General features: G+C 36.6%; 1 protein-coding gene across 2 annotated transcripts; it reads right to left on the bottom strand.

The window, feature by feature from the left end:
- Positions 1-1,782: 1,782 nt before the first annotated feature.
- Positions 1,783-26,895, bottom strand: API5 (apoptosis inhibitor 5). Of its 2 annotated transcripts, none has more exons than XM_045557846.1 (14): positions 26,666-26,895; positions 22,088-22,249; positions 20,916-21,009; positions 20,309-20,374; positions 19,650-19,801; positions 18,397-18,603; positions 16,185-16,289; positions 15,265-15,354; positions 13,701-13,882; positions 12,887-12,980; positions 12,351-12,407; positions 8,235-8,311; positions 7,619-7,755; positions 1,783-3,871 (listed from the first exon to the last, which is right to left on the bottom strand). In XM_045557846.1, exons 1-14 carry the CDS (start codon positions 26,732-26,734, stop codon positions 3,789-3,791), a joined length of 1,575 nt encoding a protein of 524 aa, XP_045413802.1. In that variant the 5' UTR covers positions 26,735-26,895; the 3' UTR covers positions 1,783-3,788. The 2 variants fall into 2 exon arrangements, with proteins under 2 accessions (XP_045413802.1, XP_045413803.1); XM_045557847.1 differs by having other exon boundaries at positions 1,783-3,866; positions 26,666-26,893.
- Between the last annotated feature and the right edge of the window lie 242 nt (positions 26,896-27,137).

The raw sequence follows: 27,137 nt of genomic DNA, 5'->3' as shown, positions 1-27,137 counted from the left end.
AATAACCTGGTTAGTGATTTTTTTCTGAAAGATTGATATTTACTGATTAAATGTCTTTAGTAATTATAGGATAACATCAATCTTTTATTGATGTTATCAATAAAAGTGCATGGCATTGAGTTACTGAAAGCAGTCCACTGTTGTAGTACAGAAGGAATTTAGGAGTCTGAGGTCAAGATTAGAAATCTAACAGCTCAGAGATAGCCCATTCCCTAGCACAACCTGGCACATTCTTAAGAGCCAAGTGTCCTGCAGGTTTTGTTGACTTGATCTCAAATGCTTTTCCTTGAGATCTTCACTATGCTGGCTTGATACATCATCATCCAGGTCTCAGCTCAAATTAATTCCTCAGATGCTTTTTCTGACCATTCTTTATACGCTAGCTCTCTCATACATCAGAATGCTTCAGCAGTACAGGTTTGTCAGGCTTTGCATGATAGAATGTAAATTCCATGACAGCCTGTATTGTTTACCACTATGTCCCCTAGGTTTATTATTATTATTTTTGAGACAGAGTCTCACTCTTGCCCAGGCTAGAGTGCCATGGCGTCAGCCTAGCTCATAGCAACCTCAAATTCCTGACCTCAAGTGATCCTCCTGCCTTGGCCTCCCAGAGTGCTGGGATTACAGGCATGAGCCACCGCACCTGGCCTATCCCTAGATATAAAACAGTGCTTTCGACTATTAGGTGTTGAAAGCTTGACTGTGTATTATACAAAGTACTGTTCTAAATCCTTGGGATTACCAGTGAACAAAATGCAAAAATCCTTACCTTGGGGCATTTTAGCCACATTATATTTTAGCAGAGGGAGACAACATAGAAGTTGGTAAATACTACAGAGAACATACAGTAAGTGGGATCTGGAGTCATGATGGGATAGAAAGGGGCATTGCAATGTTAAACAGGATTTTTTGAGGTTATTTTGGAGGATTTGCAAGAGATGGAATCAGATATATGGATATAAGGAAGAATGACTAGAGGAACAGCTAGTGCAAAGGCTCTAAGGCAGGATTGTCTTTGCCTGCCCTGCATGGAGCCAACTAGCTGGGACTAAGTGATAAAGGGGAAGAATAACAGCTGAGGTCAGAAATTGAAAGCCATAGTAATGTTTTGAGTTCTATTTTGAAACAGGGAACTATTGGACTTCAAGTAGAAGAGTGGATGTCTCTTTGCTGTTGTGTTTAGAACAGATTGTGGAGAGTTAATTATAATAACAGGGAGATCAATTAGGAGGTTATTGTGAAATTCCAGGCAAGAAATAATGGAGATATAAATTTGGCAGTCCTCAGCATACAGATGGTATTTAAAGCCATATGTGATAACCAAGGAAATTTAGTTATCTTGTCCTGATCCACTTAAACCGTGGCTTTCAAATACTCCTAAAGCATCCTTGGTGCTACTTCAGGAAGACTTTGATAAAGGCTGGTAGTTAAACTAAGAAGTTCCAACTTGCTTTTCATACTACTCAAGGATGGAAATAATTTGTTTCATGATGATTTGTCAAGTATCTGATGTTCTGCTTTGATAAAAAGAACCAAATCCTTTCTCCAGAAGACTGTATTAGTGCCTAAAAATAAATCCAAATAAGAATTGTAAAGGATGAACATTAAAGATTATTTGCAAGATTATATCAAGACTGAACTCCTTGAAGGCAGAGTGAGCACTGTCTTGTCCATCTTTATATTTTCATGGTCTCATTGGCACGAGAAGCAATCAATAAATGTCAATGAATATCCAAGGATCTGAAGTTACAACAATTATGACACATCAAGACACAAACCAAAATTACAAAAGGAAATTTATTTCAAAAGCATAAGGAAACATTTACATTTAAACAAAGTGATAAACAGGTGTCTTGCAAAAGAAAAAAATCCATGGCATGAAGGTTTCCATTCAAATTTCGTAAGCAAAAATAACCTAACTTTGAACTATTGCCTTAGGAAAGGGAAGAGTGAGGTGAAGGAACACAACTTAGTATCAAACTAGAGAAAGTAAAGTCACTTCTGCTTAGCTCTGAGTTTACAAATATAAAAAGAAAATGGAAAAATAACATTTAATGTTGAAATTTATATAGCTGTAGCCCCAATGTAGTTTCTGTACTTGAAATGGCTTTCGCCACTGGCTGATCTATCTCTGAGGTCCAGACTAGCTGGTCACAGTTTTCAAATGGCAATTCCATGTTCCTATGTCTGTTCAGATTCCAAGGGAGTTTAGGTTCAGCTCATAGTCTTTTGGAATGTTAGAGATTATTGCCACCACTCCATTAGTCAAGCTGACCAACTTTTTTTGCTCACTTGTGTCATTCTAGACTTGTAGAAATATTTTCCTCATAAACATGAAGTAATTAACAAAGGGGTTTTGCTTTTCCCCCAGTGTAGAGGTAACGGTAACAAAGACACCTGCATTGGAATCACAAACTATTCCTCAAAAAATACATCAAACTACTAGAAATGTCATTCAGGCATTTGCTTTGAATAGCAAACTTAGGGAAGGGAAGATTAACTGTGGAACAAAGATATATGAAACATTCAAATGCAGAGCAAAGGGTCTATGCTACTAAAAATGCCCATGACATTAAACACTCCACAAACCCCCCGTCTGTTGTTTTAACCTAAAGATTCTATTGGCTAACATACAATAATTTTGATTAATAACCTGAGAAGTTAAAATCTTGAAAGTGGCAAAAGCAAACCAAGAGGAGCATCCCTTACTTATTGGTGCCATGTTATCAAGTCACTTTTCCTGGACAGCCCTGGTTATTAACTCTCCAAATTCTAAATTATACTATTTCATCCTGTAGAAACCTAAGTGTACACTAGATTCAATATTTTGGCTATATTTCACCAATAGCAATCTCCAAATTTATCTTTGAAAATGCAGCCTTTGTTTATTTTTCCTTTTAAATAACAATAATCATGTAAGTGCAACTGACTCAAAATCCCGCACTACTGGGAATAAAAACCTAGATAAGAAGTCAGTAATGGATTCAGCCTCAAAAGGATAATCACTGTGTCAAAGGCTACCCGTTCCTGGAATTTTGAAAAATGATTTATGTTGTGTAGTCAAGTTTCACAGCATGCACATATATATACATACACACACATATATGCCTATGTATGTATATTATACATACACATTTCTATTCAAATAGTAAGATCCCATATTCAAAAGTTTGTATCACAATATATGGAAAAGAGTTAAGTAAGCAGTGCAAAGCAACTTACTTCCTCCTAAAAATGTAATGTCACATCTACATTTTAAGAAAGATGGTAAGTGTTTAGCTTTTATGATACTAGGTAGATGGGAATGCTGCACCATTGCCTAGCAGCTTTATTAAAAAACAATGAAAACAAAAGGTTAAGATTGACTGTTACTCTTCTCCATATATTGGGCAAAAACTAAGAGATGCGAAAGGAAAATCAGTAACCTTTCAAAACTGATGATCTTTATCAGTTATCAGAACTAGACTGAATTTCATTACATTTTAAACTTGAACATCTCTCAATAACAAACTATCAAGATGTTTAAAAGTAAAAGATTCACAATAGGAAGTCTGAATGATGATGATATTGCAAAAACAAGCATCCAAAAATATCGCTGTGGTTTACCTTGGACACACCATGGTCTGTTACAAAAGTAGATCATACATACAAAGGTATAAAGAACATTAAGTTTTTAGCTGAAGGCAGCAGTCCGTGTAAAGGGACATCCCCGGCAATCCAATCAATGAGTAGTAGTATTTAAGTATATTAAGCTCATGACAACGCTGAAGAGTGTGATGTCTTATTCAGTAGAGTCTTCCCCGACTACGATTTCCTCGTGCGCCCCAACCTCGGGCACCTCTACTTCCCCTGAAGGCTCCTCTCTGCTCTACGAAAAAGCGAACAAGGGTTTAGGTCTTGATTATGACTTCAGAGTACAGCAGACACAGAAAAAATGTAGCTTGTAACTCTGTAGCAGTAGGCCCTACAAAAGCAGAACTAATCTAGTCTGTCTGCAAATTCATTCTGTACATAAAAGCACGGCAACATATACACTGAACCATATATGGCAAGGAGCCAGATACATTCATAGCAGGTACTCAATTAAATGTATCCCATTAACAAATCTGTTTCAAGGTGACAATGTTATGATAACTACACTTACTAGGTTCTTTACTTTGGTGCCCATCACTACCAAAGATAATGAAATTATAAAAATTTCCATACTTAATACAGAATTAACAAAAAAGAGACTGGTCTTCCAAAGTTAGTGCCACACATGAGAAGTATCTTAAACTATCAATGATCAATTTAAAAAAATTAGGCTAGACAGAAAAAATCCCTTTTGAATCAACAGGCAATTTCTTTTGTTTTGATCACAATATTTCAAGCACCTGGACTCACATAAATGTAGACCTAAATATTGACATCTTTTTCACTGCTTTGTTATGTGAGCTTTCCTGAGTGCTGCCAAAAAAGGTGTTGTGTGTGTGTGTGTGTGTGTGTGTGTGTGTGTGTGTGTGTGTCTCGGTTACTCTGGTGTAAATTAAGCCTATCTTTTGCTGAAAAATCAAGTCATCTGTGTCACACAGTATAAAAGGAGAGTCTTTGATCCATTAATCAGTCACTTTTATAGCCTAGAGAAATATTCCTCAAAGGAGTCTTTCCAGTGAAGAAAACTGATTGAAGTTATCAGCAAGGCTAGACTTTTCATCATATGTAAATTAGATCAAATCTCTTTATTGAACTTTCAAACTTCCTCATTGCAGCCATCTTGTTAGCAGCAATAAAAAGACGTTGATTTTGATGTTTTTGATCCATACTCTTGAGGCTTGAAAAATATACCTTTAAAGTCAGTTTTGCAATCCGTTTTTTTGCCATTATGGGTTATTAGGGTGATGTTTTGATGTCTTTTCCCCAAAAGGAAAAGTAACTCAGTTCTGAGTTAGAAAACTAACTAGACCTTTCCTCAGTTTAGCCAACATTTATCTGTGTAATAGAATATGATCTGATTCAAAGTCACCTCTTATACCACGACACACTCTTATAAGCTGATTGGTATGCAAACCATTTTAAAATGAAAGTATGATATGTATTACCCTAGTGAACACATTCAGAAAATCAGAGGTGTTCTCTCTGAAGGCAAGATACTCCCAGTGACAGATGCAGTGAATACGGATGCATTCAGGGAGTGTAGTAACCTTTAAGTGGGCCTTTTGACTATTCAGACTCAAACCCACCTACGCAGATGTCTACACATTTTCCCCCACCATACTCATTATTCACACCAACACATGTAACAAGTTAATACCTTCATAGATATCATTATTAGCTATAAGCTAAGAGACTACTAAAATCTGCTCTTTCAATTTTTTTTTTCTATTTAATGTGAATTAAATGTTTGGCTACATTTAATGAGCGTATCAAATATACTGTATGAAGGTATTGTTTGATGTGATTATCTTTTCTATATTGGCTAATTCTTTTTTCATTTCTGTTACAGCCATTTCTACAATATAGGGATTCACCAAGTTTTCTTTATTTTGAAGAACTATATCCTAAAGTACCATTCTGTATTTTCATGATCTTTTCAATAGCTTCCGGCTTACATTATTAACTTTTTAAAAAACCACTGCTCTCAGTTAAAATTATACTTTAAGGATTAATTTTATACTCTTAAAAAGGTAAAATGTAAAGGATACAAGTCACAAATTTTAGATTGTTTAGTACTTCTAGGTCACTGGGGAACTTTGTGTGCAGGAAAGAAAACTTATTATGGGAATTATGTTTACAAATAATTTGAAAATGCACCAGGAAGTTGAACTAATTTGTGACAGCCAATACCATATTTGTAAAGCAAAAAAACAGAAACATTGGTTAGTAAAGCAATAAACTCAGATACTACAACTATTTTCAACTGAGTGGGTAAAATAAAGTCAAGAAAACTCTTCAAATCTTACTGTGAGACTACCTATAGCCTGATCACATTAAACTCCTAGACATAAAATACTAGCAGAAATTTGTTCCTGCTTTCCAATAACAATCAGAGTTTAGTTTGCTTTCCCTTCTATTACTCTGAAGACTGGGAACAGCTGAAGTTGTGACTCCTGGAATTTTGTCTTGAGTAAAACATTGCTTATTTTTTCATATTGATAATTTTCTTTTTTAAGTCACACACAATCTAAAGTGTTACAGTTTTCACATTTCTTTTCCACATGTATTATATATCACCTAATTCTCACTATCAGGCAGACAATGAGTGTGTCAGAGGACAGAATTCTCAGGCAAACTCAGAGTAACTGACTTGCCCAAGAGAAAAGGAATACAATTCTCTTCTGTACTGCTACAGCTCTTGATTACTTTCATTTAAGCCACACTTTCCCAGTATCTGAGATAACTGTTGATTTAAGAATGGTACTGTTAGATACCACATTAAATCATATAAGTGACAGAGGACTATATGTGGTGGTACCAAGTAACATGGAATCCTTTCCATTTACAAAATGCTTTCACAAATATTCTTATTTGAAGCTTGTTAGAGCTCTGTGTTACACTCATTTTTCATATAAGAGGCAGAGATGCACATCTACATACTGTTATATGAAAGAGTACAATGATCCTCCTACACTAAAGTTGTCTCAAAAGAGTCTGACTGGAGTAAAAAGGTTTATTTCAGTCTCAAATTTGCTTTCTATAAACTGTTTACTCAGATATTAGAGGAATCAGCAATTGTATGATGAATTTACTTAATATCACAATTATCTCTCATTGGAAACAATTATGCTGAGTATATAGTTCAGAATGATGTACTGTTTTAAAGTAAGTTGTAGAATTTATTTTAAAAATAAATATTGCAAAATTAATTCTGACTGGTAATCAAGACCAACAACAAGCATGTTTGGTAGCTAGTATTATTAAACTTTGTTTTCCTAAGCAGGTTAAGTAGTTGAGCTGATATTTCTGTCCATTCTTTTTAAAAAGGATACATGAGAAAAAAACCAAATGAGAGATAAACTTCACTTCTGATTCAGTAGGCCCGGGAGAGAACGGACTGGTATAAAACGTGCTAATGGCTAAAAGGGAGTAGGAGGCATTATATGAGGGCTGAACTCTGAGGGGAAGGACACTGCAACAGAACACATCTTCCTTGCCAGATCATACTTGAACATCTTACTACACTTCTGTGACTTCTTTTCAACTAGCTAGAGAAGATGGGAAGACAACCAGCAGGCTGACAAGGTCCAAGAAAGATCATTAATACCAACATCTGCCAGAAGCTATACCCATCCCTGAGAGAATGCAGTGAATGTCTTGCCTTGAAGCTAGAATTGGGAAAACAAGGAATGCATGGTTCATGGCAACTTCCTTTATTTCTGTTGGTTGCTCTAAATGGAAGAGGCATATTTTTCTTTCTTAAGTGCTTATTGTTGCATGTTCGATTCAGTGAACCCACAGGGTGAGTTGGAGAGGAATGGATGGGATAAGTTGTTTCCCCAACAGCCTTGGTTCCTCAAATTAACTTGGAAAAGTCATCTAACAGAGCTATGATACCATATAAAATTAATAATTAAAATCAAGTACAGTACAATTTCTGTCTAATCTCTCATATTGCTTATACCCAAACGGAAACGCTCACCATAATTAAAGTTGCTCAAATTGCTGCTATATTTCCCACTGGGAGGATTATAAATCTGCCTGGCATCCCTTTTTGGTCCTGCTGGAGATTTCTTGGGAGGTGAACCTGAAGTTGTATCTTCAGTGGCTCTCTTTTGCCTATAATGGTAGGATGAAGAGCAATTAAAAAAATATTCTATTATGCCAGAAGCTATCAATATATCAGGAAAGACATTCTAAAGAGGATAGTCACATCAGAAAAAAGGAAATAATGTTCAATGTCAGCAAATTAACCATAGCTTGGTTATGCAGACATTGTCAGAACACATTTACAAGGCTTTAAAATAATCTGAAATATGTAGCTTCATAGGCTTACATTTAAATGACTCCTTTTATAAAACTTGTCAGAAAATTCTAGTTATGCTACAAGAATACAAACAAGTCTGAATATTCTAGGGTTGTATTCTACCAGTTTATTTCACAAATATGAGAATTAGATTTTGTATCTTAAGTCATGCTTCTAACAGTCATATTTTAATGTTATTATGAATCGATTAACAATGCACCATTTTGTACAGTAAATGCAACTGAATTCTGATTTTGGTAACACTCAAATCCCCTTTAAATATATTTCTTACCCCATCTCAACCTTCTGTACAGGTTTCCAGGATAATGTTACTGTGCTCTTATAAGAAGGAGGAATGTGGAAGAGATCCTGGAAAGACAAAATTTGGCAAGATTTCTGAAGTATCTGTTGGTGGCAGGGAATGGTAATGAAGGTAGGAAACAGGGAGATATAGCTTAAAGAGTACATTTAGGAGGGATGGCTTTAATTTACTTCTTGCTCTTGTACTGGTGACTAAAATAAGGACCTACATAAAATTGCAACAGGAAATTAAACAGAAATAATTTTGTTTACAAGTCACTTATTACCTCAATAATATAATTTTGTACATATCACTTTAACAGCAGCTAATTCTTTTCTAAATGCCATTATAAGTTTCAGGATAAAAATATCAATATTTATCAACTTTCATAAACGAAGCCAACAAATAAGTATTTTCTTTTGCACAGATGCAGTCACTGAGGTGCTTTAGGGAAAATACAACGGTGCAGTCTTCATCTGCTTTGACAAATTTTTAAGTGGTTCGAAATTAGAATGAAACTAAAGCCCTGGCTAATAAGGTTTTTCCCACTTCAAATATCTATAAACTATCAATAAGGGAGAAACTTATAAGATTTAAATACCAAGTTATCGATATGTGGTAGGAATGCAAACGTTTCTTGAATTTAAATGTTAAAATAATCTGGAACTGAAATAGTCTAACCTCATAGTATCTACAAAACAATGAATGAATTACTAAACACATTCATTCTTAGTAACATTTCTTACCAGCTTTACCCTAATTTTTATTTTTTTATTTTTATTTTTTGTTGAGACAGAGTCTCACTCTATTGCCCGGGCTAGAGTGCCATGGCGTCAGCCTAGCTCATAGCAACCTCAAACTTCTGGGCTCAAGCAATCCTACTGCCTCAGCCTCCCAAGTAGCTGGGACTACAGGCATGCGCCACCATGCCCAGCTAATTTTTTATATATATATATTTTTAGTTGTCCAGTTAGTTTCTTTCTATTTTTAGTAGAGACGGGGTCTCGCTCTTGCTCAGGCTGGTCTCAAACTCCTGAGCTCAAATGATCCACCCGCCTTGGCCTCCCAGAGAGCTAGGATTACAGGCGTGAGCCACCACGCCCAGCCCCTAATTTTTATATATAGGTAAAATGTGATAAAGTAAACTTTTTTCCAGTTAAAATGAGTATATTAATAAAAAATCACCTCTTATTATATAAAACTTAAGTCCAGAGTACCAAAAAATGCAGGGAACTGGCCATTGTACCATGCTTTGAATAAAAAATGCTTGAAGTTTCTGGTGGGAGTGATTTAGCATATGATAATATTATTAACTGAAAAAGGTATCATATTCAGCATAATGAAATTAATATTAACATGAAGAAGAAAGGGTAAGGCTTCAATTTTAAACATGTTAAATCTTAGGGGACAAGAGAAAATCGGGGTAGTTTGGAGATTCATTAAAATAGAAGTGAAGGTAAGTTGTAGAATTAAATGAGTCTGCCTAGGTAGAAACTAGGTAGGTAAAGGTTTTGAAAAATGCCAAGGATGAACCCAAGCACATCAGTTTTTCTTGTGAGCTTTTTAAAACAAATAGCTGATCATGTCACATACTCCTACTCAATTTAAAAAATATTTCAGGATTTCCTGGTAAGGCACTTGTGACATTATCATATGTATACAGTTAACCCTCTGTATCTATGGGTTCTGCATCCATACATTCAACCAACCACGGATTGGTTGGGGCAAAAAAACTGCACAAAGTTCTAAAAAGCAAAATTTGAGAATATAGTCACATGTAGGCATTATATTAGGTATTATTAGTAATCTAGAGATGATATAAAGTATAGGGGAAGATGTGTGCATATATGCAAATACTATGCCATTTTGTATCTGAGGGTTCCTAGAGCCAATTCCCCACGAATATAGAGGGAGGACTGTATTGACTGTATTTTGGTTTTTTCATCCATGCTTCCTGGTTCACAACTCCCATAACTCTTGTAATTTCCTAAGTGACTGCACCAATATCTGGCCTTTTGTCCGTTGTTCCTGAAATGACTCCAGAGCAATAAAGGTGAGATACTTTTATTTACAACAAGCACCTTTCAACCACATCTGAGTTTATGTTAATAAGATGAATTTTGAAAAGCCCCTAGATAAAACAGGATGGGGTCAGGGGACTGGTTGCCAGGGGAGACAGCCATGTGCTCAGGGGGTTGGGACACACATCTCCACATCCCACCTCCAAGGAGGGGAGAGGGGCTGAAAGTAGAGCCATCACCAATGGCCAATGATTTAATCAATCATGCCTACATAATGAGGCCTCCCCAAAACACCAAAAGGACTGACAGAGGGGGCTTCTAGGAAGGTGGTGCACACTAAATCCTTGGGGATGGAAGTTTCTGCGCCCAGAACCCTTCCATACCTTGCCCTGTGTATCTCTTCATCTGGCTGTTAATTTGTATCCTTTCAAATAGCCTTTATAATAAACCAGTAAACATAAGTGAACCTGTCTTCTTTCCCATGTACCTTCTTTACTACAGTCATCTTTAGATTGCTTATAGTTTCCTGAATAGAAGACTTTCTCATCTACATGCATTAAGTGATAGTATTTGTTATGTTTAAAAAGTTCTTAACACTATATTAAATCTTAAACACATAGACTTTTACCACCAGTTCAAATCAAGTCAAATCTCACATTTTAATATATGAATTTACTATGTGAAACCATTATTTATATTTTAGATTTGTAATAAATGGTGGCTATTATAAAAATTTCCATGGGAGATATGAGTCAGTAGTCTCACCTCTTCTGTTTTTAATGCCTTTTTACTTTTCTACTTAGCAATATGATATTCATTTCTCGATGTCTAACTCATTGTTGCTTTCTCTGAAAAGGTTCCCTCTCTTCTGATAAAAAGGACAGATGGCCTTTGACCAACACCAGTTTGAACTGTGTAGGCCAACTCACAGTGGAATTTTTTTCAACACAATTTATACTGAGTGTGTCTGCCTCTCCTGCCTCCCCTTCCACTTCCTCTGCCAATCAAGAGGGCAAGACCCAGCCTTCCTCCTCCTTACTCTATTCAACATGAAGATATTGAGGATGAAGATCTTTAAGATGATCCACTTCCACTTACTAAATAGTAAATATGTTTTCTCTTCTTCATGATTTTTTTAATAACATTTTTTCTCTAGCTCACTTTATTGTAATATAGTATTTAATACATATGTAAAATATGTGTTAATTGATTATGTTATTGGTAAAGCTTCCAGTCAACAGTGGGCTATCAGTAGTTTTGGGAGAGTCAAGTTATATGTGGATTTTTGACTGCACAGGAGGGTGGGGGGGTTAGCACCCCAACCCCCGTGTTGTTCCTGCGTCAACGCTAACTATTCCATAGAATTTTCACCAGATTAGCTTTGAGGCAAACTAGTCCCAATTTTGTTACTGTCAGGCTTTGCACTCTAGGTGTTAAATACCATTTCTTTCTCCTACTTGGCCATAATACTGTGAAGCTGTAGTAACAAGTGATGGCTACTTTGTGATTCTGTTTTTGTTCTCCCAAGTTAATAGTTTTTTGTTTAGGTTAGCAGTTACTTGGGAAGGGTAAACAGAACTGAAGAGTATTTATGGCTTAATGGTAAGTTATACCCCTAGGCAACAGTACAGAAAGCTCTCAGTTCATCATATAGACAAGTTTACAGAAAAGACCATGGGAAAACATTTCATGTGCTACATAGGACATGTCCATTCTTAGAGTAAGTGAAGCAGAGTTTTCTGGCTATTCAAAAGGACCCAAAAGCATTAAGACTCTCAGAACTTAAGTTACCAAAAATTTTGAGTCTAAATCTGCTTCAACGCTTTGGGTCATAGGAAATTTGCATGCCACCCTTTGTGTGCAGTATCTTCTGCAAAACTTTTAAATAAACAGTGTATAATTTTATGATAGCTGCAGAAATGTCACCTGGTATTATAAAAAGTATAAAGCTTTCAAAGGCCAAATGTTGGAAATGAAATAGCATCTACCCTTAAACAGTACCATTACAGACCTAAAAACACATGGAAAATCTCTTGCGCTGACTTTTTAGCTAGCTGGTTGGGTTAGGTAAGAAAGGAAAACTTACCTTGATTAAAACATTGATATTATTTGTTATTTTTAATGCAACAACTTTAATCTTGTTCTGCAAAGGGAAAACAAAATTAAATTAAAATGCCATAACTTCTATGATGCACACTCCATTCCGACATAGAACTAGAGTAATTACACTTCTCTTTCAGAATCACTTCTATAGTTAGTAAATTCCTTGGTTTAAAACTATAGAGAAAACTTATTCCTATTTCTGGACTCTAAACAACTCTAGAGATGGCAAAGAAAGCAAATAATCTTTATGTTTCCTTAATAGGTTAGAAAATTAAAATGTTATCTACAATTTATCTGAAAAATGAGTAGGGGATAGGCCATATGTACATAGGAATTGTTTTAAAAGAAATCACTTTAAGTTACAGGAAGACATAATGAAAATCTAAAATATTTCATTAGGACTGGAATGAGGACTGATTAAATTAGGTGAGATCAGGGAAAACTAAAAAAATCCCAACATAAATCTATATAGTTTGGTATGGAGTTGGCAATTTATGAGATGTGAGCCAGTACTCTTACCTCTTCTGTTTTTAAGGCCTCGCCCGTTTTACCCTGGAGAGCCAAGCGAAGTTGTCTAATATAAACTTGCAAACCCCGTGCAAAGTACTGCAGCCTAAATGAAGAAGTTATTTGTTAATTAGCCAATTCATCATTTCAATTTTATTTTTAAACTCAATCTTCTACTATAGCAAAACAACACTAAGTGCAGATACAGGTACATGACCAATAAATTAAAGAGTAATTCCTAAGTTGACTGTGCTTCATCAAGTGTTAAACCTCTGCCTTATCACACAGCGGAGGACAGTAACACAATGGCTCAAGCATTTAAGATGTGAATTTGTTAATGGAACAATCAATACAAAACAACTTCTATTGATTTCTCCGGTGCTGCTCCTCTAGTAACACTGTAAGGTATTACTAACAATAGCAGCTACAGTTTAGAGTACCCACTATTTGCCAGGCACTGTGCTAAAAGCTTTATATTCATTGTCTCCTTAAATTCCCGCAACTCTATGAGGTAGGCACTATTATCATTTAAATTAACAGCTGAGAAAAATGTGGGGAGTTATGAGAGGTTAGGGAATCTGTCCAAGATCATTAAGCAAGTAGGAGTCGTCAGAGTCCACTTTTTAAAAAGTTCACCTCCCTGCATTGATTTGTTATGCCATTTCTGTCACAGGTTTATACACATGCCTGTTTTCTGGACCCTCCATTTTGTTCCACTTGGGTAAGGCAGGGTGGGGAGAATGTGCTTATCCAGCAAAAACAAAACTCAGGGAGCTTCAAGATAGCTATCACCTTTGTCAAGGATTGAACCACCTCAATATATCACCTGATTTTGAAATCTTTGAGCTTTTCTGCATTCAGTTTGGCTGTTAAGAAATCTGGAAGTTTTCGGCCCAACTGGTGAAAGCTGTACAACAAACATTCCACATAACTGAACTGTAGCTTGGGTTCTTCATTACCAGCATTCTCGCCATTTTCTGCTTCTTCTGGAGGGAGGGGCATATATTCCTAAGAGATGAAAATACAGAGATGTTTGCAATCTGCTACACCAAGATAATCAAATAATTGTAGGACATGCTTTTAAGACATGCAGCATTTCAAAACTATTATACCAAAAACAGACACCTTAAATAAGATTTCTCTTTTACTTACTGGATCAATGCTCTAGTCTGCCAACTATCAATATTAACCTATGTTACAGTTGTTACTACTAATAATGAAAATCAAAGTAGCTAACATTCATTAAGCACTTTTGCAGATGAAGGAACTGAAGTTCTGAGAGCTTACATAACTTTCCTATGGTGACAAAGTTAATAAGCAGAGGAGTCAGGATTCAATCTAGGCTTGGCATCAAAAGTTGATGCTCCTGTGGCCGGGCGTGGTGGCTCATGCCTGTAATCCTAGCATTCTGGGAGGCCAAGGTGGGAGGATCGCTTGAGCTCAGGAGTTCAAGACCAGCCTGTGCAAGAGCAAGATCCCGTCTCTACTAAAAATAGAAAAAATTAGCCTGGCAACTAAAAACAGAAACAAAAAATTAGCTGGGTGTGGCAGCTCATGCCTGTAGTCCCAGCTACTGAGGAGGCTGAGGCAGGAGGATCCCTTGAGCCCAGGAGTTTGAGGCTGCTGTGAGCTATGCTGGCGGTATGGCACTCTAGACAGGGCAACTGAGTGAGACTGTCTCAAAAAAATAAAAAAGTTGATGCTCTTAAATACTATGCTAACTACAAAAATCTTTTCTGAACATTTGTCCATACTGTTTAAGTATTGACTCTTATTACATTCAAAGTGCTGCAATGGCTTTCGATATCAGTGCTATAACACCTCAGTAGATATTACAGGTCTGCATGAGCACTAGACTCAATTAATGCTAAGGGCCTAACGTTTATCACTGTGTCACTTACACAATTGCTCACAGAAAATCACTCAGTGTTGCTGATAATGATTTTGTCAGATGGCCTATATTCTCCATAATTATAACTTAAATGGTAGAGTTTATTTCCTGAATGCTAAAGCACCTGGCAGCTACCTAGTTAGTGATCTGGAGCAAATGACCTTTTGTAATATTAACTTCATTTTTCAGACTTTTCGGCCTAATCAGAAGAGTTAGAGCTAATTTCTTTTACAGATATAAAATTATTTTGATACAGGAATAATAGATCTATATAAATCTTATATTTTATGCAAAGCATCAACAAAAGAAATGCTAAGATTAAAACAGAGTTTTTAAAAAAGTAGATATGTGGCCTGAACAGCAAACAACACTGGCTAGGATTATTGTTTAATTGAAATTTCAAAAGCTAGTTCTCATAATCTAGAAATTAATGCTAAATTAGACCTTAGAGATCTATACTAATCATGCCTACGCCATAAAGAAAGGAAAAAGTTCTTACCAATAACTTATCAAATAGTTTCCTTAAATTTGTTTCTAGCTTCTCCATGTCACCACAAAATGAACTCATCTCTGCCAACAATTTCAATACCTAAAACACACAATTCACTGTTATTACCACTAGTTTTTGAATAAGCAAAGGCTATAAAATGAGAATAATTCTAGATAACTAATACTTCACTTATTTTCAATTACGTTTTCACAGAATCATGTTCAAACTGGAAAAAACCCTTAGAGATGCAGCTCTATATTTCATCATTGAGGAAAGTGAAGGTCAGAGATGTGACATGGTAAAGTCACAGTGTTATGTGAGTGTCAGGGTATACCCTAAAACCCAGATCTCATGACTCCCACTGTATCTGTGATAAGAAGTAAGGAGAAGAATATACATAACACTTTATGCTACAGGTTAATGATACAGCTAATTACAATGCAAAAATTATAGCTATATTAACTAACTTAGTTTGTACTATAAAGAAACACTTAGGAAGAACTCTCAATAGCAAAGAATTATTTACTAACAGTTAAGGTGGGACTCATTTGTTATTAAATTTAGTCTCTGGATATTCACTCAAAATGTTGGTAATTATCACTATCCTCAAGGTTTATCCCTGCTTTACCCAATCCCAGTCTCATGAGGCTAGCCCAGGACATTCAAAGCAAACTACATAGTCAGTACATAGTGAGACTCTTCTCTACTCCGAAAATCTGTGAGGGGAATGGCACATACATTTCCATATTTCGGTCCAATTCAACAATCATTAAGTGCTCTTCAGAATCAAGCTCTACACTAGATTCTGGGCATACAGAGAGGAATCAGGTTAAATTACTCCCTCGGAAATCAGATCTAAGTTAGTGTTTTACATTTTTGTTAAAATGTGGGAATACCTTTTTAGTGCTAAAGCAGAAATATTCTCTTACCTCCAACTGTATATCAAGACCCTCCACTGGGGTAGTCAAGGTACTGAGGTTAGGGAGAACCTGCTCACAGAAATAAGTCACAAACCTTGTAGAATGGACATTTTTCTGTAAAAAATCGAAAGAAACTAGTTAAAAAAGAGAAATATTCCCTGAAATATTACAGTAGAAATTCATTCAATAAATGCTGAGCATTACAGCATCCAATACTATGGCTAAAAATACACTATAGTACATACACAGCAAATCCCAGAAATAACCTCAATAGATGATCTGTGAGGAGACTTCAAAAAGTTCATGGAAAAATGGAATTAAAACATAAAAATAAAAAATACAAACGTTTCTCAACATTACCTCCAACAAGTTTGAGACACTTCTATAAGTGATATTAGCCATTCCTAAAGAACTGAGGGTCCTGGGAATTTAACCATGTCAATGTAGCCTTTTTTTAAATTACTAACTGAAAAAAAAAAAAAAACCAGATGCCCCTTAAAGATTTTTTTAAGATTAGTAAACAAAAACAAGTGAGAAGGAGCCAAATCAGGACTGTAAAGTGGATGCCTAATAATTTTCCATTGAAGCTCTCACAAAATTGCCCTTGTTTGATGAGAGGAATGAGCACAACATTGCTGTGGTGGAGAAGGTATCTCTGGTGAAGCTTTTACCTAGGCATTTTTATGAGAAAGCTTTCTCAAAACTCTCTCGTAATAAGCAGATGTTATCATTCTTTGGGCCTCCAGAAAGTCAACTAGCAAAATGTCTGGAGTATCCCAAAAACTGTTGCCATGACCTTTGCTCTTGACTGGTTGGTCCTGTTTTGCTTTGACTGGACCACTTCCACCTCTTGGTAGCCACTGCTTTGACTGTGCTTTGTCTTCAGGATCCTACTGGTTAAGCTACATTTCATCTCCTGCAATTCTTTGAAGAAATGCTTCAGGATCTTGATCCCTGCAGCTGATCTGGGTGCAACAGTTTTGACACCCATTGAGTAGAAAGTTTATTTAACTTTAATTTTTTAGTAGAACTGTGTAAGCTGAACCAACTGAGATGTCTATGGTGTTGGCTATTGGTTCTGCTGTTAATCACTGGTCCTCTTTGATTAGGGCATGAGCAAGATTTTTTCCTTGAAAATTGATGTGGATGGTTTGCTACTATGGGCTTTATTATCAACATTGTCTCGTCCCTTCTTAAAATGAGTTATTTATTTGTAAACCGCTGATTTCTTTGGGGCACTGTCCCTGCTTTTCATAAAGCATCAGTGATTCACTATTCTTTAGCCCAAGCTTCACCACAAATTTGATGCTTGTTCTTGCTTCAGTTTTAGTAGAATTCATGTTGCTCTGATAGGGCTCTTTTCAAATTGATGTCTTATCCTTCTTTGTGACTTAAACTAGATCCTATTCACACATGTTATAACAAGTTAGTATGAGTTTATTTTGGTGCAATTTTGAAATCCATGTATAATTTTTTCATAATGTGCATTTTCCATGAACTTTCTGAAGACCCCTCATATCCTGTATTATTGCAAAGTCATCTGGAGCACTGGAACCTATCTTTGAACTCTTTCTTGATTCTCACATGAAATTTGGGGGGACATTTTAATGGTGGATTTTCAGACTGCACATTTCTCAAAAAGGATAGTTCCTTTAAACCGTATTTTTCAAACTAAGTTATGCACATCCCAGAAGACTCATGGCCAGGGAAAACACAAAGCCTGAGACAGAATGCAAAATTCTTGTGACTTTTCTTTTTTGAGACTGGGTCTTGCTATATTGTGCAGGCTGGTCTCCAACTCCTGGGCTCAAGTGATCCTCTTGCCTCAGCCTCCTGAGTTGCTGGGATTATCTATAGGAGCATGCCACCACACCTGGCATCTCATGACTTTTAAAATCTAAAATGCTCCAAAATCCAAAACTTCCTCAGTATCGACATGATGCTCAATGGTCATGCTCAAAGGAAATGCTCATTGAAGCATTTCAGATTTTCGGATTAGGGATGTTCAAACTGGCACTATGCAAATATTCTAAAATCCAAATTCCAAAACATGTCTGGTTCCAAACATTTCAGATAAGGGATATTCAATGTGTATGTACTTCATTGCGTTAAGAATACTTTTATGGAAAGGTTTAAAGAGAATGTTAAAGTGAGTATCTACAGAAATATAAATAGCTAATAGGATAATCGAAATACCAACTACATAAAACAAAGAGCTTACAGAAAAGAGGGGTACTGCCTGCCGAGTGCACTGTAAGAGCCTGTCCACACAGTCAGGATCTGAGGGATTGAAGGTCTGTTCTAGATCGGCCTGTTCAGCCACCAACTCTACAAGTTGCTGTCTTCCACTCACTGTCTGTAAGCTTTTTAACCCAGACAGTATTTTCATGAACAGAACAAATTCTTCACCAGTCACATCTTCTAGGACCTAGAAAAGAGATAAGTCAGGATAACAGTATCGTCATCATTTGAACAGGAAAGAAAAAGCAACATGGAAAGAGAATAGCAAATTTATTTCAGTTACTAAAGTCAATGTGATATTAATGCTTCTGAAATACTGATGAAAAGAGCCAATCAGAGTTGAGGCTATAAGGTAAAGCAAGCTAACTGAATTCCTTAGTTGTCCCTGAGGACAATGAGGACAGAAAAACTGGTCCACCTTGACAGAGTACAAGATACACTAGCCACCATATAAGCAGGTAAGAAGAAATTAGATGATAGGCTTCCAACATGGCAACATGAGGAGCTGCAGTGCCCTTCCCAGTGAAAACTATGGAAAGAACAAACATTTAAAAGCTTTGAAAAGTACTAAAATATTCTGATATTCCCATGTAGAAAGCTGTTGTTTTCTCTGTCACTGAAAAAATCTTATCAGGAAGCAAGTGAATGGTGCTATTACAGAGAAAACATTGAATCTTCTTGAACATATAAAAAAGGAAGTTATTCCTAAACTTTGGCACTTTAAAATGAGTGAAAAGTTAATTGTAGCACACCTTGCCAATCTTAACATCTGTAACTGTGCTAGGTGTTGGAAGAACAGGCAAATAAGCATGATCTCACCCTTGAAGAGCATAGAGTGTCATGGAGTAGGATGAAAAAACAGACCATTTCAATATAATATATTTCATTTTGAAATAATCAAGAATATTATGAAAGAATACCCTAAAATGGGGGAAAAGAGTAGGAATTAGGGAAAGTTTCCCGAAGAAGGTGATTTGTACAAAGACCTGCAGGATGCACACATTTTGAGGATAATACCATACAGGATTTTAATGTGATTACATCTCGAAATTAACGCACTGATTCATCATTACTAGTAACCGAAGCACTGAATAACAATATAAAAAAGACTTGAAAGTTCCATGGTGGTTCTGAGGGAATATAACATTTTATACACAAGCCACACACTGCTTGATAAATACTGCCAATTTCAAATATGTTCTTTTTCTACCAAATGACGATTGAAGCGTTTACCTTTTTGGATTCTGTTAGTATAAGCTCCTCCACTTCCTTTGTTAAGACTTCATCCGGTAAAGTCTTAAGTTTTGTAGAAAGGAATTTAATTGCTCTTTCTCTAACAATGTCCTCTCCTTGAAGTATTTGGCTGAACAACCCACCTAACGTGCCTGCAAAATGAAATAGTTGTCTGTAGTAAGTCAATTCTATAATGAAGTTTTTCAATTTAATTCAATTTACAGCATTTCTTCTCAAACAAGTTAGTAAACATCCTAAATTGCATCAATACAGGTTAAAGTTAGTTTGAAATTTCTACAGCCCAAACCATAAGAGTGATCACATATTTTGTTTATGGACACAGAGCCAGCTTGAGCATGACTTTCCTTTTTTTAAAATCACTATTAATAATAAAACGCAGGTATTTTGGAAGAATTTCTTTAAAGTGGCAAAGGGAGTTTTTCCAACAGATCACTCATGAAAAAATTTGGTCTGTTTTTGCAATTATTTCTGCTGGTTTTTCTACTCACAAACATCTTGAGCTGAGGAGACTTTTTTCAGAATATCAAGAATTTTTATGAAATAGATCTCTAGATGAACCTCAGACTTTAATTAGTAACATAAAACTTCCTGATTTTTTCTAGACACCAAACACAATTCAGAACAAGAACTGGCCTTACCTTTTGCATCCATCTTAAATATACTTAACAGGGCATTGTTCACTAGGTTAAATTCTGCAGAGTCATCTGGATAGAGAAAAAGCAGCACAACGAATGTAAAACATATTGAAAATACCATCTGCTTCAATTTCAAACTTAAGATTCATATAGTTTCTCAAAGATTACACTGACAGGAGACTTATAACTAAGTCACTTCCTCAAGTACCAAAAAGATATATCTTTCTTATTATAAGGGTAGACAACCTAATCTGGCATGCCTGAAAAACTTTTATGTTGTTAGTACAATTATGAAACTACAAGAAATTGGGGGAAAAATTATAATGCATCAAAATTTCCAAAAGAATCCAGTCATCATGGCTTTATAAACATTTAAAAACAAAACAATGCTAGAATTATTACACAATTAGAAGTCATTAAGCTTCTGCACCAGCCACTAGAATGGAGTAAAAAAAAAAAAAAGAAGTCATTAAGCTTCAAACTGCTGAATGAAAAGAAGGTTAATCACTATCAGAGGGAGGACCTTTAGCACCCTCCCCCAAAGCTAAAAACAGAGTCTCTATTTCAGAGAGAAGTTCTATTTAGATAAAAAGATAATAAAGTCCCTTACCTGTCTGTAGAAGTTGGGTTAGTATATCTGCCACTCGGGGAAGATTTTCTCCAGTGGCAAATTGAGGCAGCTCTTTAATTGCTTGACGTCGAATCTGGGCATGATTTCAAATAAGAATTAACTAAATACTATCGTCTTTAAAACAACAAACTCAGCTTTTTAAAAAAACTAAAACTACAGAGAAACCATAATTAGGGACATATGAATCACAAAAATATATAACATGAGATTTCTAGCAATTCAAAAAAAAATCTGCTCCAATTTAATCTTCAAGTTTCACAGAATAAATAAAATAAAATGTGGTAGAAAGGGAAGTTAAACACAGTATCTGACCAGAGCAGACAGATTTGAGATTATAAAGAACTGTTTATATACTAATTATATACAACTATTGGATTTTTGCTACCTTTGGGCATATAATACAGTATTCCTTCAATATAGCTACTGTGGCAATGTCATAGCTAGTAACCGTTTACTTTAGAATATTCAGTATTGAGTACTTAATACAACATTTGTGGCTATCTTCTATGAGATTAATTCCAAATACTGATCTTGACTTATTAGAGTTAACATAAAAAAATGTACAGGGTTTACATCCAGCAAATTCTGCATGAAATGTTGGTGATTCACTGATTTCATTTGAAAAGCCAGGAGCTAATAATTTAAAATTCTTAGGAACCTGTATCCGCAGCCAGAAATGCTAACAGTTAGTTCTGTTCCAAGGAAAACTATTTCTTCTTAAGCTGGTACACAATTTTTACACAGACCAATTCTTTTTCTGCCACGCAAAACATACAAGGGTGTTGAAACTACACTTTAGGATGTGACACTGTTAATATTTAAATATTCAAGTGAGCACAAACTGAAAACAGTCTAATTTCTTATGTATAACCAATAACAATCTATGAAAAAGATAAGAGCCACCTGTTTTAAACAGTGGATAATGGATAAGCAAAACAAAGTATTTTAGGATTCTATGCAGTTTTCACAATTGAAAGATGGTAAAAAGAACTAATAAATTTTCTCAAATGTAGATTTAAGCCTGGGTATGGTGCCATGCCAGAGCTCACTACAGTATTTTATTGTACACTGATATGATTGCTACTTAAATTATAACAGCCACAAACAAAATCATCTGTAAGATTGCTGAAAAGTGTCATTCACAAACTTACTGATACATCTTCATCTTCACAGAGGTCTAACTGTGCATTGATAGCAGAATCAGCCAATTCTGGAAAATGCTTAAAGAATTTTGGAATAAACTGAGCTGCTAATCTTTTCTCCTTAGTACCACCCTTCACACCATCCAGTATCACTTGATAGGCATCTTTATGCTGAAAGAAAGAATAAAGCAGAAAAGACAAATCAAAGAGCTGGCAAGGAAGATTTTAATCTTATTTTTGCATTATATAAAGGGTAATTGGCTGAAGTCTACTCATAATTGATGTTAAACTATTTCATGAAACTGATGCCTACCAACGGTAGAAATTTTGATTATTTCTAGTTTGAATATGTTGAAAGGTCTTAAATTTCTAAGGGGCTTGTTGCGCTTGGGATGCTGCATCCCAGTTTAGATGCCTGTGTGGAGTCTATATTTAGGCTTAAATTTTACCTTTGATGGTCCAAGATCTGACAAGCTTCCCCCTACCCCTTGGTTAACTAAGGTCTCAGAACATGAGTTTGAAAGACTCCAATTAAATCAGTGATCACGGTGATTTAGTGACACAGCTAAGATTGTAACTAAAATATTTCAAATAGTATAAAGCACTGATTATTTTTCAACTTCCAACACAGTTGTATATTTCAGTTAGATACATCAATTTGTGATCCTGACAAGAAACTTCAATCATAAACACTTTAAATGTATTTCTAAAACTGTGTATTTTGGTGTGTGTTTAATATCTAATTTGAAAGCAGAACTCTAAAGAAATCCTTAAGATTCTTTTAAGTACAAAGTCAGGTATAATTTGCTCTACATTCATCAGATATATTCCCAAGTGGTCAATGATGCAGCATGTAAAACCATGTTTGCATCTAGGATGCAACTTCTAAGAAATAAAGTATTATTTTAGGGAAGTATGTAGTTTCAACAAACACATTTCTCAAGCATGATACAAAAAAAAACTGCCTAAGCTATATGTCCTCAGACTCAGTAAGTCTAGTTTGCATTTGATACTAAAGTAAGTTGTTAATACTTTCACATACTTTGAGGGATTATGAACCTGGCTGATCTGTGATTTTAGCTTCATCATACCAAAACAAACAAACAAAAACCAAAAAAACTACTAGAAGAGTAGTATTTCATGAAGTAAAAGTCAGTAAAGCCCTGAAGAGCTCTTTCACCCTGAAGAACTAGTGTCCTCAATGATTAAGAGAACAGGAGAAATCAGAGTTTAGGCATTACATAGATCTACTCTTAGATCAGCCTAACTGTCATAGTCCCTAAACAGGTGTCTGATATACTTTTTGAACTTTTAGATTTGACTATGTAATATTTACCTACATTTTAAAATTAAGTAAATTCATAAAAATTTGAAGCAGAATTTAAAATAGTGGTGGGCCACAGCTTACTCTATTATGGCAAGTCGGCAACCCTGCCCAGAGTGCAGTGGAAAAAGAGATCAGACAGGTATAAGAACACACAGCAGACGAAAGAGACCTGAACAAGAAGTAGCAGAGGCAGAGTAGGGGAAAGTAGGACAAATAAGTAAGTGGAACATGGCAGTTACAAGAGGAAAGATGACAGAAGAACAGGAAGGTTTTTAAGTATTAAATAATGCCTCACTTAGAATTTATCACCTGCAGTTTGCTTATTAGAAAATACATGCTTGCGTGTGTGTATAAAGTAAAAGTTCCCTTCTTCATTTATCAAAGATAATCCTTGTAAATTTTTTTTAACACTTATATCTGTTCTTTCTTTGTATCTATTTCTTCAACTTTGAGAAAAGAAATGTCTACTGAAGGCTGAAGGGCAAGGTACAGCGCAAGTAGAGAAGCAAAAAAAAAAAAGATTTAATGCTTAAAGACTTCATAATTTAATAAGCGAGTAAGAAAAGTCCTCACAGGAAATAAACTACAAATCTGAAATGCTATTAATAAATACACAGTGCCAAAGGGGTTCAAAAAGAGAAGGATCTGATCTGCTTTAGGGAAATTAGTTCATAAAACCTCAAAGGACTTGTGTTTATCCAATCTATTTAGTGGCACTACTCAGAAAGGAGTATTGACAACAGTTTGGATAGGATGGCTTGCAGTGACGGCAATCTGAGCAACTGTGCTACTCACCTCTCTGGCAAAGGCTAAAAATCAAAATAAAAGGCAGAAGTTCAAACTCAAATACGGTCTCAGAAGCATCCAGCCAGCGTATCTGCCAGGAAAACTTAAGTCTTGATCATAAATCTCTTAAGTTAATATGAAAATCAGGCTTTGCTACACCAAGAATGTGAACATGGTTTTATCTTCTTTAAAAAAAGTTAAATGGTGTCCCCTCCTTTAAGTTGCTCTTACTTTTGTTGGTTAAGATTACAAGCAACATCCTAAAACCTACTATCTTTTTTGGTGAGCAGTTTTAGAAATCTTCTCTAAAAGAGAGTAAGTATTATACAATAGAGAAGAATTCGTAGGCATTATGGTTTGTCCAGCTTCAGTTCTACGAGAATTCACTGTTTAAGCCTGAGCAAATTGCTACATTTCATCATGCAGATATCTTTTTCTCTTAAGTTGCTTGACAGCTGTCATTACAGAAGCCATTGATCACCCATCATCTACACGAAATTGTGCTAAATTCCAGTGCCTAGCACAGTGCCTGGTATATGATTGGTGCTCAAAAATGTACTGAATAAATTGTGGGCCCTCATTAAAATCTAGACGAAAGGGTACCTCTTTCATTTTTCAAAAGCTTGTCTCTTAAACACCCTTCCTAAATTAATAGCAGATTTTTGCCATGAGGAAAACATTTTGACCTCTTTGAGAGAACATTCATTTCAATCTGGTTTATATAACTAAAGGTGATATTAAGAGGGAAATGTGAGAAACTCTCAATTATGATTAATAATAGTACTACATATAAGTTCCAGCTCGGTTTCCATTTGTTATAACATACTCTAAATAGGTGGATGTCAAACTTTTTTTCCACTCCAGCAAAAAGTGAGAGTAGGGGGACAGGACAGCACTATGTGTATGGTTTCAAAGAGTCCCTGGAAGATTCCTAATAAATCTCTTTGGGAGAGCATCATCTATGAACTGATTGAGAATCACTGTTCTAGCTTCCACCTCATCCCCTCTGCTGATGCCCAACAAAGTCCAATGTAGGTAGAACAATGTGCTACGATCTTCCCCAACTCAGTCACAGACAAATTATACAATAATCAAGAATATCTTCACTACTAGTTCTCTCTGGGAACAACAAAAACAAACTATGATTGACAACAGGATTTCCCATCTTGTTTTAATGGACAGAAAATTCCTCCCTCACGACTAACATAAGACAGACCCTATTCACATCTATAAACAGTCTGTCAGTATACAATTCCCATTAATAGTGAAATTCCCCACCTAAATGGAAATAAGCAGGGAAGGAAAACCATCTGATACTTGAAACTGGTATGTTCACAACTCTAAATTAAATTTCAAAAAAGCCGCAATGTAATGTAAACATTTTTTGTTCAGCTCAGAGGGGTTCCATTTGAATCACACATATCCAGAAAAGAGGATGGGAGGAGTACTGCCATAGCTTTGTTAATGTTATTAGGCTCTAGAATCTTCCACTCTCTACTCCAAGGGATGCATAAGCAGAAGAATCACATCAAGTTCTAAGTACCGAAAAATGGGATTTCTAAAACAATGGTCGAGATTATCTCTGGGACGGACTGGTTCTTTACCCAAGAAAACACGCATCGAACCACTCATCAACTCCTCAGGTTCAATGTACTCCAATATTTGAAAACTCCCTCAAATACCCGACGGCTCACACCGACAATTCAATACTGCTGAGAAACTGTGTCTGCGGCAAACAAAGCAAGAGAACTCTTCCAGACGAATCTAGACCTACCCGCACCACCCTACTCCCTGTTGCGCTGCCTTATCCTATTTTCTTCACGACCCCCCATCTTTCTTATTTATATATCACTAGACTTCCTCACTAAATGTACATTCCAGGAGACCACGGATCTTTCCATCTGTACCTCCAGCGCCCGGCACAGCCCCTCGTGCGCCGCAGGCGCTCAGAAAGTGTACTGAGTAAATGCAATAGTGAGCCCTCTTTAGAGTTTGGACGAAAGGGTCCCTCTTCTGTTTTTCACCAACCTGTCTCCTAAGCGCTCTTTGTAAACGAGTTAGCAGATTTTTGCCTACAAAAAGACATTTCTTGACCTCTTGAGAAAAACTCTCAATCTAATCTTCAAAGGACCAAGTCCCACCAAAAAGGAGGAGAAAAAGTTAAGAGCAATCTATAGAGTAATGCTCGAGAAAAGAGTTAACGTGAACCTGAAGGGGCTGAGTTTGGAAACGCCACGGTGAGAAAAGGCTGGCAGGGAAGAGAGGCAGGGAAGCCCGGGAGCCGGGGGACCGCGGTCTCCAGGGTGAAGCCAGAGCCTACCCTCCCAAAGGGCCACCCCGACGCAATCGCCTGAGGTGGCTGGGAGCCCGCGGGAGAGCGAGGTAGCAGCCCCCGCCCCGCCCGGGGACCGCGGCGGGCATCGCTTTCCAGAGGCCGCGGAGCGCCGGGCCCTGCAGGCCGCTCGGGGACTCACCTGGCCCACTTGCTCCGTGGCATCGGCTAGGATGCCGTAGTTGCGGTAAAGCTCCTCTACCGTCGGCATGGTGAGCGACAAGCCCGGGGCCCGCTCCCGCTGTCGTCGTCGTCCCCGGCGCCACTGCCGCCTCGGAACTTCTCCAAGCCCACAGCCTACACTATTACGCCCCCAGCTGCCGCCAGTGCCGCCGCCAGTCACCGCGCACAGGACGGCTCCGCCCCCAACGCCTACGTGACGTCGTGCGCGTCGGGAGCGGCCTTTATTGGAAGCCCATGAGCCGCCTGGGGTTTTGTCGCCCTCTAACGCTTGGAGGTGCAAAAAGCGGCAAGGACGATTAAATTAGCTCACCCCTTTTTGAAAGATTGTGCTTGGCAGGGAGTGATCTTAAAAGGAGAGAAATAGAAAGGAGGGAAGAAGTGTCAGCTGCATGTATGAGAAGTCACAGACTTTATTTCCTCCCGGTTTAAAG

This window comes from Lemur catta, chromosome 7 (assembly GCF_020740605.2).
Source record: "Lemur catta isolate mLemCat1 chromosome 7, mLemCat1.pri, whole genome shotgun sequence".
In the NCBI taxonomy this organism is placed as follows: Eukaryota; Metazoa; Chordata; class Mammalia; order Primates; family Lemuridae; genus Lemur; species Lemur catta.
This window is presented reverse-complemented; position numbering and strand designations above follow the sequence as displayed.